The 17168-nt window shown below is 37.6% G+C and overlaps 1 protein-coding gene across 17 annotated transcripts in view; it reads right to left on the bottom strand.

Moving 5' to 3' along the window:
• Window positions 1-17168, bottom strand: part of MYCBP2 (MYC binding protein 2) — a 212074-nt gene that overhangs the window by 123402 nt on the left and 71504 nt on the right. For 16 of the 17 annotated variants that reach the window (XM_062566861.1, XM_062566863.1, XM_062566864.1 and 13 more), the window contains 5 exons: window positions 14628-14747; window positions 12882-12963; window positions 6214-6331; window positions 1857-2061; window positions 1327-1480 (listed from right to left, as the gene is read on the bottom strand). In XM_062566861.1, coding sequence (XP_062422845.1) covers window positions 1327-1480; window positions 1857-2061; window positions 6214-6331; window positions 12882-12963; window positions 14628-14747 — 679 coding nt within the window. Of the gene's footprint in view, window positions 1-1326; window positions 1481-1856; window positions 2062-6213; window positions 6332-10899; window positions 10961-12881; window positions 12964-14627; window positions 14748-17168 lie in introns of those variants that run through there. The other variant, XM_062566877.1, reaches the window with a different exon arrangement.

Here is a 17168-nt window from a genome sequence, read left to right as displayed (position 1 = left end):
TTCTACAAGACAACAAAGTATCATCTCAACCCTCATTTATCTATAACAGTATCTTTAAGCTGCTTTCTTCGAATGCGAAATATAGGGATTTGAACTTCCTCAAGATGAATAACCATTAGGATGTTACATCAAGTTGAATGTCATCATCTGACTTTTTTTCTCCCAAAATTGGCTGCTGTCCAATGGCCATCAATAACTGTATTTTTCATAAATTCCGTCCTTCACCGTGTTCTAGCCATGTTGACAATACATGTATAAATCTTAGAGAGACTCGGTGGCACTCCTGCTCACTTCAGATCTCAGCATAATTTTAGTAAGAACTGCTATGTAGCTAACAAGACTCAGATAATGCTGGGGATGTGCACAGTGCCGGACTACAGTCATCCAAAGAGCTTCAGAGATCAAGAAGGAACATATTTAGCAAACATAGTAGCTTCAATGTTAAGTAGCTATTAAGTTCCTGAATCTCAGTTCTGGATGAAAGCATCTAAAGTAGGACGCAGGCAGCCTATGGACACAATGATCTTTTCTGGATATGGTCCCACATGATCCTGCCTTTCTCGATGAATGCAGACCAGTTGGTTCCCTGCTTTACTCTAGCTGTAATTGATTATTCTTGTTTTGCCTAACTCTTCAAACAGTCTAAACATCATCCACCACTTGCACCCAGGTAACATTTCAAAATTGTCTCCCAAATCTTGGCTACTATAGCCTTTTAAATCAATATAAAAGAATCTGACATGATGCTACTTTGAAACAAGCGCTTATGACTTATGGCTGCTCAAAGACTGCACTGAATGCAATCAATTCCAAAGATTTCAAAATATACACGACTGTAACTTGAATGTCTATGCTGTCTACGTAAGTGTCATCATTTTGACCTCTCATACTGTCTGAGCTGAGAACACCATTACTCCTGTTTACTATTCAAATATTTCTCTCTAAAGTTTCAGAGAAGAACAAAGGTTTAAGACACAAAGTTGTGGAAACTAGATATGGTGTGGAGTGGACAGAAGAAAGATAGGGAAAAATAAGAAAGAAAAAATAAGCAGAATAGATTAGGGTGTCCCCAAGTACGATGAGACTGGAATGAGAATGATGCAAAAGGGAACAGAAATCCAAAAATTCAGGCAGGGAAAGGGAGTTTGTTTTGGGCTTCCTTGAACAAATCATTCAAAAGATGCGAAAAAAGACATACAAAAGACTAAGTGCTGTTTTTCTCTTACTAGGAAAGTGGACATAATCAAATCATGAGCAGATCAGACCCTCTAAGTTATTTTAAGTTATTTCTACACTAAAGCTTAAATAGCTATAATCCACACTTGCCTCCAGATAACATCATAGACAGGATCCAGACACACACCAGATCCTTGAAGGTCTTCCTGTTCAGAATCATTGAATGTTTTGCAACTGCCATCTACTTTGTTTATCAGAAGACACTTAAAAGGAGGAGGTTCTGATATTGAAGCTGGTACCAAACCTAGATCAGGCAGCAAAAGAGTAGAAAAATATGGAGATTCTAGTCATTATATGGCATCTTCTATGCATGCAGTAATAATGTAGTAGGGAATAACATATGTACTGCTACAGCAAAAGATAAGCCATAGTAAGACTGCAATAAAACGTCAAAAATGTGAGAAAAGCTTAAGACTTCTACATTCTAGCTTTTAATAAAATTACTTTTCTAAAGCATCTAGCACCACAGTGTGTTGCTTAATGATACAGTGAAAGTCAAAATACTGGAATTCACTCCATTCATATTTTTGACTTGCTGCTCGTCTATTGCTTATATGACAATCTATTTTTTCTCCAATAATTCCATAAATAGATTTAAAATATTCTAGAAGAGTTCTTGCCTATTATATGCCTGCTTGCAAATATCTCTGATGTAGCAAGTACGTGAGAATTAATGAGAGCTTCATCAATCCGAAGAAAAGTCTGGTCTCCACTTGCTCCAATCCACGTAGCTTTGCGTCCATATTTAGAGCCAATATTAGGCATAGGTGCTGGTTTTGCATTCCAGTAGGGCATATCCAAAATTGGTCTACCAAGCTGGCCTTTCTATAGACAGAATGCAAGAATTAGTAAATACCAATAGGTCTAATGCAGAAATACTATCAATAACAGTTTCAGATAAACAAGTTAGTTATTTAGGTAGTTTCAACATACAAATTAAATAATCTAGAAGAAATAGTTTACTACAAAATTATTTTCAGAAAGCAGTGACTACTCCAAATGAAGCATTACACATTTAAATACAAGTAACAAGCTACTGGCAGATTCCTTCCTCCCTATTCAGTGAGGTTTTTTAATGAAGAACATTTTTTAAACAACTCAAACTCTCCATGATGAAGACATCCATTTCCATCTTAGGAATCAATTTTAAAAGCATTTATTCTGCTTCACTACTCAATATATAAATAACTTCAGTGCTAAACTAGGAATGAATTAGTACACAAAAATCCTACAGTTGAATTCAGACTGTCTAAAGTCCACTAAGCTCCTTGTTTATATCGATAATAAGTCATACAGAGCAAACACCACCTAACAATACCTAGAGATTGATTAGTATATCAAATTTCATTAAAAAGAGTATCAAGTGCCTAAGTAAGCATCTCGGAATATGCTATTTAACATCCTGACATGGAGACCTAGAGCCTTATGTTCAACCTACAGGTACTTATTGACAAGTGGACAAACAAGTAGTTACTGAGAGGTGGACAAAGGAGGACCTGTACTGCACCTAAGTATCTAGCTGATGATAACTTTTTGACAGAGGTGGTTGAGGGGCCAAGAAGGAGAGATGTGTTGCTGGACCTTGTACTGACAAACAAAGAAGGACTGGTAGGAGGTGTGAAGGTTGGGGGCAGCCTTGGCTGCAGTGACCATGAGATAGTGGAGTTCAGGATCCTGCAAGGAGGAAGCAAGCCAACAAGCAGGAGAGCAACCCTGAACTTCACGAGAGCAGACTCTTCAGGGAACTTCTTGGAGGAATCCCATGGGTTAGGAACCTAGAAGGAAAAGGGGTCCCAGAGAGCTGGCTAGTATTCAAGCATCATTTCTTCCAAGATCAAGAGGAGTGTATCCCTATGAGCAAGAAGCCAAGCAAAGGGAGCAGGAGACCTGCATGGATGAGCAAGGAGCTCCAGGCAAAACTCAAACAGAAGAAAGTACATAGAACATGGTAAAAGGGAGAGGCCACTTGGGAGGAATATAGGAACAGTGTCAGAGTATGCAGGGATGCAACAAGAAAGGCTAAGGCCCATTAGGAATTAAATCTGACAAGAGATGCCGAAGACAACAAGAAGGGATTCTTCAAGTACATAGGTAACAAGAGGAAGACTAGAGAAAATGTGGGTCCACTGCTGAATGGAGTGAGGGTCCTGGTAACGAAGGACACAATGAAGGGTTACCGAATGCCACCTTTGCTTCAGTCTTCACTGCTAAGACTGGCCCTCTGGAATCCCAGAGCCTGGAGACAAGAGAAAGTTTGGAGAAAGGAAGGCTTTCCTTTGGTCAATAAGAAGGGATTAGAGATCATTTTTAGGCAAATCTGACACCCACAAATCCACGGGCCCTGATGGGATGCACCCATGAATGCTGAGGGAGTTGGTGGATGTTGTTGCCAGGCTGCTCTCCATCATCTCTGAAAGGTCACGGAGAACTGGAGAGGTGCCTGAGGACTGGAAGAAAGCCAGAGTCACTCCAGTCTTCAAAAAGGGCAAGAAAGGGGGCCCAGGAAATTACAGGCTAGTCAACCACACCTCCATCCCTGGAAAGGTGATGGAATAGCTCATTCTGGATGTCATCTCCAGGCATATGGAGGAAAAGAAGGTGATCAGGAGTAGTCAGCATGGATTCACAAGGGGAAATCCCGCTTAACCAATCTGATAGCTTTCTATGATGGAGTGACTGGCTGAGGAGATGAGGGGAGATCAGTGGATGTTGTCTGCCTTGACTTCAGCAAGGTTTTTGACATCGTCTCCCATCACATCCTCCTAGATAAGCTCAGGAACTGTGGGTTAGAGGAGTGGATTGCAAGGTGGACTGAGAAGGCAGAGCTCAGAGGGTCGTCATCAGTGGCATGGAGTCTACTTGGAGGCCTGTGGCTAGTGGCATCCACCAGGGCTCAGTACTGGGTCCAGTCTTGTTCAACTGATTCATCAGTGTCCTGGATGAGGGGACGGAGTGCCTTTTCAGAATGTTTGCTGATGATACTAAATTGGGAGGAGTGGCTGATATGTCAGAAGGTTGTGCAGCCATTGAGAGAGACCTGGATGGGCTGGAGAGCTGGGCGGAGAGGAACCTCATGAAGTTCAGCAAAGGCAAGTGCAATGTCCTGCACCTAGGGAGGAATAACTCCATGCACCAGGACAGGCTGGGGACTGACCTTCTGGAGAGCAGCTCTGCAGAGAAGGACCTGGGAGTGCTGGTGGACAACAAGTTGACCATGAGCCAACAATGTGCCCTTGTGGCCAGGGAGGCCAATGGTCTCCTGGGGTGCATTAGGAGTAGTTTTGTCAGCAGGTCGAGGGAGGTGATCCTGCCCCTGTACTCAGCCCTGATGAGGCCTCATCTGTGTCCAATTCTGGGCTCCCCAGTACTAGAGAGACATGGAGCTATTGGAGAGAGTCCAGCATAGGTCTATGAAGATGACTGGAAGACTGAAGCATCTCTCTCATGAGGAAAGTCTGGGCTTAGTTAGCCTTCTCTAGGCTTATTTAGCCTGGATAAGAGAAGGCTGAGAGGGGATCAAGAGGATGGGACCAGACTCTTTTCAGTGGTACCTGTTGGACAAGAGGCAGCAGGCACAAACTGAAACGCGTAAGTTCCATCTGAACTTGAGAAAAAAATTTGACAGTGTACTGGAACAGGTTGCCCAGAGAAGTTGTGGAGTCTCCTCTGGAGATATTCAAAGCCCTCCTGGACATGATCCTGTCTAACATGCTTTAGGTGACTCTGCTTGAGCAGCAGGGTTTGCCTAGGTAATCTCCAGAGGTCCCTTCCAACCTCAACCATCCTGTGATTCTGTTAAATTACGTGCTTGATTTTCAGCTTTTCTGACTTTATAAGGTTCTCAACCAAGTCTCTGTCATTAGAATATTAAAATTGGATACATAAATCAGGTGGTCTAAATATGGTCTCCAATTATTTTTAGAAAAAAATAGTTCCTTCAGAAATAGTTTCCTCTAGAAAAAGGAAAAAAGCTCAATTAACAGGCAGGTTTTTAAGTTCTGTTTTTTGAAGTGAATTTAGCTCTTTTAATGAAAGTCAATAACGCTTAAGCTTTTATGTGCTTGAATCACCTTTGAAAAAGACATACACCAATCTTTTTTATTCAAGAGCTGAAAAACAACAAAATATTACCTAATGTAAGAGTCTTCCCATGGCACAGATTTAATTAAAATCAGAGTTTGCTGATTCTAAAAATTTCATTCTTCACTTTTTTGGATTTTTGTTAAAAAAAAATCAAAAGGTGCTCTTCCTTCATTTTTGGCAGTACATTCTTTTTAGAGTGTATAAAAATAGCTCAATACTTGTACTCCAGCTTTTGTCAGAAGGACATTAGTAAGGAAGTACTAGCAACAGACAATTTGGAGAAATTGTCTGCAGAGAGGGGGCAGCTGCCAGGGCAAGGAGGCACAGAAGTGCAAAGTTAGAAGGAAGGGGAGTTAAATGATGTCTAAGTGCTTAATCAATGAATATGCAAATGGATTCCAGGTGGACTAAAGAAGGATATGTGCCATATGAACATGAAAGAAGAGTATCAGAGTTATGCTGTACTACATCAAGCAATGACTCCCCTTAACCACAATCATAACGACTGTAACTCATTCCTATTTCTATGAAAATTAGGACCCTGTTATCTCTTCCAGCTGATGCAAACAGATAGGCAATAGAATATGAAATAGATGTTCATTTGTGATTGCAAGAATGCTTGCAACAATGACAGTTTGAACAAACAGTTAATAAACAGCCCAATCTTAAATGCCAATCATTAATTAAAATATAAAACATCAAGAATTTTTGTCGTCATGCTTTTCTAACCACAACAGCATTAGAGGCCACGTTTTTAAACATAACAGGGACATAGACACAAAAGGCATGCAGAAGTCGTGAGTTGTTCTATGTGTGCAAGTATAAGCAAACAGTTTTGAAAGGTCTTTGAACAATTTACTATACATGTAAATATGTATAATATTATTTCCTTACTGAGAAACTTCCAAACGTGAAAACCTGGCCATCCATTAAGAGTATAGCTGTATGGTTGCTTCCAGCAGTTACTTGTGTACTAGGACCTGGTAATGCTTGCACCAAAGTAGGACATCCCCTATGTGAAAATAAATTAATTTTGTATCAATATATGCATATGCAACATTTAACACATATATTAGTATTATCATGATTTCATTGACTGTGAAATATATTCACTATATTCACCTACTATGCAGAACCAGAGTCAAGCAACATCTCATATATTAAATGAAAAACAAGTATCTAACCAGAGTGAACTGAAGGAATATCAAAGGAAAAATCTTTTGAAATACATTTGAAAGATTGCTCTGGATACTTAAGCTTAGTCCCCTCTTGTTACAGGGAATCAGATTAATTACTCTTTTCAATTAAAATCTGAAATCAGCATAGAATCAAAATGGTTAATTTAATCTATTATTATAGGATTACATTAATGGTACTGTAGATTACACTAACAGATTACACTGTAAAAAAATGCAGCATTAAAATATATTGTAGTGTGAGTGATGGTTAAGAACAAAATTCTTTACATTGAAACAATCAAAGCCTTATGTGGCTAGTACTCTAGTACAACCAGAAGCAGTACCAATATGACTCTCCTGATATAGCTGTCTAGGGAGTTATAAAAGGAAGAGAAGGTCTACCCACCTCCAGCAGCTTTCTAATGGAGAATAAGGCATTGAAAAACTACCTGAAATCAAATTCTTGATCCTCAATCCTTGCCATATTGTTTTCCAGAAAGGTCTGAAAAAGTCTAATCTTTATGCCTCCCAAATACGAATAGGCACTGGGAAATCAATGTCCCAGTTCAGCAGAAATGATAGGTGAAAAAAAAATAAATAGTATGAACAAGTAAAAAAAAAGAAAGAAAAAATGAAACGATGTCTTAGAAAAGAAATAGCAGGAAAGACAAAAAGAATGAAGTATATGACACTAAAACTAAAATTTTAACCTAAATGTCACCAAAGTGAACAGGAGCATACCAGAACTGTAGCAGTCTTCGAACCACATAATAAATATCTACCTACCCTTCAAAATTATTTTGGACTTAGAAACAATGTGAATTTGATCAAGAAACTTCATGTTTGAGAACTCTGACCACAGAACAAAAACAGCTACCTAAACTCACATTTAAATATGAGCTTTCAAAAGTAGGTTAATCTAAAATAAGAACAGATTGTCTTATGCTGAATAAATAAGTGTCAGTATAGAGTTACTTAGGAATTGTTCAGCAGCTGACAGGCAAAAAGATGGGTTACTTCATTCTGGTTTTGGCTAAATTGCAGATAAAAAGGAAGTGGGAGAAAGGAGAGGAATCGTGTTCAGTAGGCAAAGAGACGAGGTAGAAGATGAGAAGCGAAGATTAAGGTACATGGAAATGTGGAAAAGAATGGTGGAGACAGAGAGAATGCATCAAATGTGGTAGAGGATGCAAAACATGAGTTTGTAAAAGTGTTGGCTGGTCTATAATCACGTGGGTTTAGGCACCAATAGGATCACACATGCACACACACCAAATGAAGTTCAGCAGAACTAGCAATGATGAAAGATTTAAAAAAAACATTAGTGGGACATCATTCAACTCCCATTAACTTTTAGATAAGCTGGAAAAGGCGTTGAAGGAGAAATAAAATGTAACTAAGAACTAATCTAAAATTATTGCTTTTAAAAAGAAAAAAAAATTCATGAAAGATTTTGTTTCCCATAACTTTTCGTTAAAGCTTTTTTCCCTCAAAAATGTGACAGCTGCAGGCATGAAATTATCAATCCTATGCTTGTAAGCACAAAGTGAATATTTTGTCTATTTGATGCATGAAAACTAAACTATTATCACAAAGCTATTTATCCCAAAGGCAACGAATTCATTAAGACCCTTTAACTTTAAGAGCTTGTGTGTCTGAAGCATGATGGATGTGAACTGGTGTTCCCTGGGGCTATATATGTACTGTGCAACTCTATACATGCACATAAAATGACACAGGGCAAAAAAACCCGGCAAGTTTCTCTCTGTTTTCTTGCAGTTTGAATCCCATAGTGATTTAAAGACTCTGACAGCAGACAGCAGGTACAGTGTGGGAGACACATGAACAATTTCAAAGAGCCAGAGTTACTTCTTCCTTGAACTGCATGTTTCTGTGAATCCCACTGCAGACGGCTAGGAAGCAGCATTCAATCCTTTATTCTCACAATCATCATGTTTACTCTGACTACTATAAAGCCAATCATTTATATTAAAAAGTAAACAAAAAAAACGAAGAGTCCCCATAACCTTATTTCTCCTTTCTATCTTATTGGTTGACTCTATCAGTAAGGTTATCTGAGCAGAGAGAAAGATATTCTGTTAGTTGTAGCTGAGCAAAACTAGATAAGCAACTAATGTAGAGAGATATAACATGCCATCCTCATAAACAGCTTTATCATTACAATAGCCTGCATTCTAGAGTAACTATACTATAAAATTAACAAGAAAAAGTGCAAAATATTTTACCATGACAACCAAATAAAGTAAAATTATAAAGAAATAGTTTTCATTCCATAAAAGGAGGGATTTAGGGAAAAAATGAGCAAGTTTGATTTATATAGAATTTAAAACCTGTGATGTTGTTGAGTATTTCACTATCCATTTGAAACTCAACATAGAAAATCTCAGCATACACATCGAAGAGCCTGAGAGATCTTTTAATCAAAGTTTTGACAACCAGTCTTTCTCCATTTGAATGAGAGAAAGAAAGAAATATTCTGGAAAGGAGTTGAAGAAAACTTCGGTAAGAACATAGCAGATTCTTTGGCTTCTGGGTACGAAAATGATTCTGGGCATTCACAAACACAGGATGAAGCTCAACTACACAAACAGCAATCTGAGACTACTTGGGAAAACATAAAACAGCTGAATGAAAGGCAGGAAAGATATACATACATCAGTTAACTCAGGATCCTGCAGAAGGTCCAAATGCATTTAGACTGTCTGCCCTGAAACACTCTTTCAACCTGAAGAGTAAGTATTTCTGGAAAGTGGATATGGCTGTCCTTTGAAAACATGTCTTGTAATTACTGCTGGAACAACCGCTGTCCATGGTACTTATCCAGCCAATAGCCCACTGACAGGCAAGGGAAGATTTCACTCACGGCAGCTGACCATGGTGCTGTAAAACCAGGTTCAAAAAACCACAGGCTATTACTGTAAAAAAACAGACTAACTCCTGTCAGTCAGAGTCAGTGTTGGACAATATTGGAGTTAAAAAATGGGGGTTTATTGATTTTAGATGTTAGCAGATCTGGAAATCTGGTGAACAGGTTTAAATAAGACCTGTAATCCACTGCTGAAAAATACCAGACAATGAGTCTAGAAATACAGTCCTACGCAGCAGAGATGCTGGATGTGTTTTTTCCTAGAGATAGTAGTAGGATATAAAGTCTCTATGCTTTATTCTTAAAATTAATATGGTTTACTGCACATGGAAGGTCTGCTCAGTATTTCTTCCGTATTATTGTTGACTCTTGGTAAGTAAAAACACAACAGGGTTGTCTTACTTTAGTGGTTCCATTTCTGGAGTTTGATCGCCATATTATGTGCTTGCTAATGTAGTGTTGAAATCAATCATCTGTATAAGAAATGCAGGCAAGTTTTGAACAATAAAGAAAAGAACTTGGAGTTTGGAGTCACTGTTTCTTGAAAGAAGCATCTGGAACAGACAGCCCTTTGCTTAGCAAAATAAAAGACTCGCTATTTTTCACCAAGACTTGATATTACAAAGCACTGTCTGATCCCAATGAGTTTCTATCCACCCATCGAGCATCTAGTTTGAGCAGAATGCATGCACCCCTATGACAGAGGCTGACAAATCCCTGATGTTGTGCATCAACATCTGCCACTGTGGATTTCAGAATGGAAAGACTATGCAGATTGGTTCAATGGCTCTAAGATCCAGCATACTGAAACAGAAAAAAATATCTACCAGGAACCAGATCACATACTTGGAAGTGGTCCATCTGCGAACGATTAAAATCCTTGCTGGAGAAAAAAACAGCAACATCCTGTGCATATTACTTGTTCCTCCACATCATTTTAATTACATTAATGGTTTATTCAGAATCATGTCATCCTGTTCATATGCTCTTTTGTTTGCTTGCAGGTATAGTCTTCAAGGGCATATAATATGCCTCCTTCTTAGCGCAGTCAGAGGAAGAATTTGTGGGGTTTACCATACTCTAAGATATAGGTCCAGAATTCCTTTCATTAAGGAGAAAGACATTTCTGGACAGTTGTGCAGTATTCAAAATATTAAAGCATTTTCAAGACTTTTTTTAACTATAGTCTTACTGTTAAATCTTTACACTGCAAGACAGAAGTCTCTGAAAGGACAAGTCATCAATCACTGCCCAGGAACTTGCATCATTTCTTCACCCGGCAATGAAGATGGCTCCCTCAGATGAGAATGACAGTTGCTGCATTTTTCCTGACAGTTCTTGCTTTCAGGGGACCCCATATTTAAGTATATTAGCTAGGCTGCCTAAATGCTATTTCCTCTATTTTTTTTTTCCTGGAAACACAGTAGAGTATCAGTTCCTGGTTTCAGAAGACGATAGTCTTCTTGAGGTCAATACAGGCAATGTGACACACTGCATGACTGACATACCACTGACCTGGCTGGAGCTGGCCATCTGAGCACCACTGCATCCCAACTCAGGTGGAACTCTGCATAAGGATTCCCTGTTTCCTTCTCTGAGTCCCTTACTGTGAGGACAGAGGAGAGATCTCTACTTAAAGCTGGAAAAAGAAGTACATCAATGAGGAAATTACCATTTGAATGATGGTGCTAAACAGCAATATAGTATTACAGCCAGTTCTCATGCATAGGACACACTTCAAATTCTTTTAAGGTTTTTTCAGATACTGTCTAGGGACTGCTGCAGAACAATACGTAAGCCAGTGCCAAGCCCCTTGTACCTCCTCGCATGCTAGGCCTGGTCAACACTATCATTTGAGACAGGATGTTTCACATTCTCTTCTGGGATCTCATTTTGAACTGCATTTGGTCTTCATCCGATTTCTGTCTTAATAAGCAACAGATGTGGGGGTTACTGCCTGAAATACTGACAAATAGAACAGATAGCCCTGATGTCTTCAGAAATGCCAAGTGATTTCATCAAAGCTGGAAATGGGAGACAGTAAGTTATCAGTACAAACGTCACTGCTGTTTGTACCTATTTAGTAGTGAAGGGAGTAACTAACCTTATTCTAGCAGTGACCTGAATTGCCTGTTAAAACAGTCATAGCTTAGACCAATTCTCCATGAATTTCCAGGAATAAAAAAAAAGAGTACTTATCTGTGATACGGTTTATCACAGGCAGAAATATAAACTGCAGTCACTAATCCAATACAAATTGAGTAGGGTTAACACTGTAGAGATTACCACTAAGTTCAGTAATCACTGCAAAGTAGTATTTCCAGTAAAATGTCTTCCTTCCTTCCCTTTCCCCCCTTTGTTTATTGAATCCAATGAAAGTTTTAAGACGATGAAGATTTCTTCAGAAACTTGACAAAAGAAATGATTTGAAAGTCTCCAGAGAGATTAAGGAGGATAGATGCTCAAGTAATTTTCATCTTACTACTACAAGAAAAAGGACAGAACTGAAGACAGGTCACAGACGCTCCACTCCTTTTATGTCTTTTACATAAGAAAACTAGGTATAATAAACAAAGGTATAGACATACACAAAGAACCAATGATTCCTACTATTCAAAATCCCGTCTTATGTGCATATGGTATATGTGCTTACTCAAAGAATGACATTATTACATTTCCTTTCATGGCTGCACACTGGTATTTTAGTGATCAGAAGAGATACTAAGGGTGAGATTGAGCCTTCACATTAAAGATACATAGATTCAGTTGTCTATGCTCTCATTGTAGTCAACAGAGGTATAGTCAACAGAATTAACAGAGCTACTTACTGAGCATACTTACTGACAAGTAGATATGTATCTAGCTAGTCAAATAGCTCTCCAGACCCTATTGACTTCTCTGACTGTTTATCCATCAACAAGAAAGCAAAAATCTCTTTCATATGCTGATACCTAAATTAGGTGTCTATAAAATGCAGCCAAGTCCCAAGCCAGAAGTGACTTAATTTGGGGGAGTTAATTAAGAAACAAATAAAAAAGGAGATTTTATCAAATGGACTACTGCCAGTAATGTAACAGAAACAGGGTAATCTAAATTTATAACATCATACTATTTGAGATACTGCATATACGATATTTTGTAGAAATAATGAAATCTTAAACAGATTTCAATATTACATACTTTCATATGTGGAATAGAGGTGAAAAGACAGAAAAATTTTCAAGTCAATTATCAAAACTATGCTAATAATTATATATAGAAGCTTTCTTATATTAAACTGACTGCCTATAGAGTGGAATAGTATGGTTACTGTTAGCAGTGTATCTACCCACTGGAGAACAGGGGATAAGCTTAGGTTTGGACTTTATCAACCTCTAATTTGGACAATATTTGAATTTTCCTGCTTCCTAGCTACAGAGAAACAGAGAATTTTAGTCACTCTTTATACAGCCATACGTCAATATACAATTATGTCCTTTGATTACTTTTCAGCTTACCTGGAATTAACATCACCGTGTCCAAGTTGCCCATGCTGCCCATATCCAAATGTGTAAACATCACCATTCTCCATCAAAACCACTGAAAACAACAAAAAAAAAATAGTATTTTTCAGACGTATTAAAAGTTTTCACATGTCCTTTTTTTTTTTTACTTGTATCATACATGATTAAAAATATTAAGAAGCTGAGTATGGCTGAAGAGGATAGAAATTTTTATTGTTGAACTGGAAAGGGATTATATACTACAGTTTAAATGCACCAGTCATACTGCTGAAGCTATTGGCATTACCATAGCTATCCTGATTCTTAAAATTTGTATGTGCGAAAGTATCCGCAGAACTTCATCTTCAGGTTCCAATTCTGCCAAGTGCTGACACTATTAAGGACTGAACAAGATCTACTGCATAAGTACTACATGTACACGTGTTGAAAATACTGTAGAGAAGACTTTTCTGTGTTAAGTAAACCACGTGTCATGCTTCCAAACGTGTTAATAGATGAAAAGTGTTACAAATTATAATTTATCATTCAAATTATACTTGAATTCTGTAATTTAAAGAGATTAAAGAGCTATAACTGTATTTTGAGGGGAGGGTGTGAGAAGCAAGACCTTTTATTAAAAATTAGCAAGTCAGCAAACTGGAAAAACTGACTGCTAAATTGAAGCACCTATTAGCAGATTTCCAAAACTACTTTTACCTTTATTTGCTCACTAAGACGTCGACAGATTAATTTTACTATTTCTATGAGATACGACACCATTTATCTATTGTTTTTCTTACTGAAAGACTGAAACTTCAAAAAAAAGTCAACAATACAAATTGAAATGGCAAATAGCTCAAAAAAAAACTTACTGTGAGAGACTGGTCCCACAGACAGACATTTTTATCTAACTGCAAACATCAAACATAACCTTTTAAATGGCCTTATGCAGGACTAACACTGAAAAAAGACATCATCAAACACCATATTTACTTTTACTCGTTAACATCCAGATTCAATTCTTTCAAATGAGATTTATATTATTAGCAAAAGTGAAAATTAAGTTCAAGTTTGAAAGACTGATTTTTTTTCAAATTTCATTAGTGGTCAGTATTCTCAAAGCATAAGGACAACATGTAAGCCAGAAAAGAATCCTTGTCTTGTTTTTAGCTAACATAGCTTTTCAGTGTTAAATTTCATTCTCTTCATTCAGAAAAAGGGAGGCCATCAGCATGGAAGTAGCATAAGCTAGCACTAACATTAAATCACTTTCAGGGCAACCATGTGAATTCCAGCTCAGATATTTGAAGTAATACACACTTGTGAATGTGGTACCGCACCAGTGCTAGTTAGCCTTTCTGAGAAGCACAGCCAGTAGCCTCTACTGGAACACTGCACTAAAAGACCTACACCACCTTTCACAACCTATCACAGCTTGCATCTCTACACAGGGCTGGAACTGAGCCTTGCAGATGTGGCTGTGCGTTACCAAATGGGCAATGGGGATGTTACCAAAGTGCTTAATTCCATATTAATTTTTCCATATTAATTCCATGTTAATTCCATATATGGTATTTCTAGTCCTTTTCACTGCTAGAGGACAGAGAGGCAGACTACATAGTAATACAGAAACTTAAATCTTAACCTCCGAACACTCCCAGCGTACATCCTTATTGAACATTAAACATAAAGCAGTAGAAGTACATATGACAACAATAAAAAAAAACCTCTAAGGTATAACTTTAATTTTCATTTTTTTACCTGAATGGTGAAATCCACAACTGACTTGTACAGCTCGCAGTTCACAGTCAAAGCGGACAGCCCCTGGTGGATAGGTTGTGATTTTGCTGGCATCCTTCTCACCTCTTTCCCCACTTCCATCTATGAACACAATTTATAATTATAACCTCAGTCTTCTAAAAATGTTATGTTAGAAGAAAGAATAGAGCAGAAACAGTAAATAAATCCCCCCCCCATACTTCATAAGGAAGGAGCAAGAACTCACAGAACAGTGGGAGAGACAGCTCAAAGTGTGCCAATAAAGTAGACCTGAAAGATGACAGAAAATCTACTTCTAAGCAATCTAATGCATCAAAGCTACATACTGGAAAACACAGTACCCTCTAAAGCAGGAGCTTCTGAAGAGTCAAGATAAACAACCAGCCAAGCAAAAACTTGAAGTGACTTCAACAGTTTTGCCTAATGACTATCACTTTAATTCTTCAATAAAATAACATTATGAAGTACATAGAAAGCACAGTAATTAAACAGAATTGGTCTGTATTCTTTTAATACTAATTTGTTAAGCATTTTACCTGACTCCAAGTTGGCCATACAGTCTTTATTTTACTTAACTAACTATTATTTATGCAGTTCATCTCAGACAACGCCAACATACTCACTAACTACCATATCCATTCCCTTTTGACTTAAGATGCATTTTAGACATTATTTCTGTGATTTCTTTTAGTAAGTATGATGTGTATTATTACTTCCTAATGTCAAACTGCTTTCACATCAGATACAAGCATTAAGGTGACAAGCATATTATTTATAAATTTCTTGAAAGTCACTATCCTGTCCAGAAATTAGAATGTCATTTTAAAGTCCTCTAACAGCTAGACTGTAATTAAAGAGAAGTTGCAGAATCTCCATCCTAAGAGATATTCAAAATCCATCTGGATACAATCCTGGGAAATGTGCTCTAAGAAACTCTGCTTGAGTAGAGGGCTTAGACTAGATGATCTCCAGAGATGCCTTCCAACTTCCACATTTTGTGATTCTATATTGCCACTGGGACACAAAGATTTCCTAACAGTAGCAGGAAACTAAATGACAGAGAAACAGGCAGCCTATTCACCATCATTAAACCATGTGGACCAGCAAACATTTGTAGCTATTGTTCTGTAACAGAATCTGTTTAAACCAGAGGTCTTTATGCTTGCAGAGATCCCAGATCCATTCTTTGATCACTCTGACTGACTGTTGTTTTATTAACAAAATTCATAGAGGTAAAAAAAATTGCTGCTGCAAATAGTATGTTGGTAGTTTAGATCTATATCTACCCTTTTTGCATGTTTCATTTTTCTGAAAAAATTATTCATGGAAATCTTTCAACTCAGAGTCTTCATTATTCAGTGTGTGCAGTATAGCACTTAAAGACTTGCAAATCTTTCAGATCTTAAAACCTAACCCTGTACTTATAGATATTGCTCAAATATTTTTTCTTTTATTGTATACAAAGTGCCATTACAATGAAGTAATTTCAGCAGTTTTATTAACTAATTTTAACAAATATCACTGTTCTGAAAAAAATTATTTTCTAGTGATTATTGTGTACAGAAGATATGTAAATATGGTAGGTGAAAAAGGTGCATGAATCTCCATGCATTCTGTGTCTACAGAGAGAACAGTGTACATAGATATTAAGTAATGCTTCTAGAGAATTAGGTTTAATCCAGCAGGTGAAGCATCTCTTCCTTCTAAAAAGCGGATGAAATTTACTAAAAAGATGACACTTGTACTACATATTTGGCGTATGTAAAGTGGAGACACGGTAAAGCAACTGCCTAGCCCTCAGAATTGCCATGGAAATTCTGAGGTATTTCTAGCAATGTCTGTCGTACGACCAGACTATATACCCTTTAGAAAAAAAAAAGTTTGAAAATTTGTCAGTGGAGTGGTAACTTTTTTTAATGGACATCAGGAATAACAAAAGCAAATACAAAGAAACAGAATCACTATTAACCAAAATGATTATACTGAAAATGTAAATTTTTTCTACCAGTTGTATAATTCTGTCTTAACATGTTTCAAGTATTTTATTTAACAGTTTGATTATTTACCAAAACAGCACCTTTTTATGCCTGCTTTTGTATTAAAATGTATATGCCAAGGTAACCAAGTGATGGACCTGATGGCAAGTATTACTACCAGAATAATTTATTTCATTGGCAGCCTATTTACTGTTTCCTTATTTCACACAAGCTTTTCAGACAGGAGCAAAGAGAAGTGAATCGCTCTGGAAGTCTACGCCTGTGGACCCTGTCTCTACTTCTGTCATTGATGGGCATGACAAAAAAAATGCAACCCCTCCCACTGTGCAAATGCACAGCTCAGTCACCTGCAAGGAACACACATGTCCAGTAAGCATGTGATGCGGCTGCAGGTGCTTCCAATGATGAAACCAACTAGATACAGAGCAATCATTATATAGTCATATTAAAAAATATTAGCAAAAGTCATGTTCTGGTCATATAATAGTGACATATCAAGTGATCTGCAGACACTTGAACACCCACA

This window comes from Rhea pennata, chromosome 1, assembly GCF_028389875.1.
Source record: "Rhea pennata isolate bPtePen1 chromosome 1, bPtePen1.pri, whole genome shotgun sequence".
Lineage (NCBI taxonomy): Eukaryota > Metazoa > Chordata > Aves > Rheiformes > Rheidae > Rhea > Rhea pennata.
Note: the sequence above shows the minus strand (reverse complement) of the source record. Positions and strands in the feature narration are given on the sequence as shown.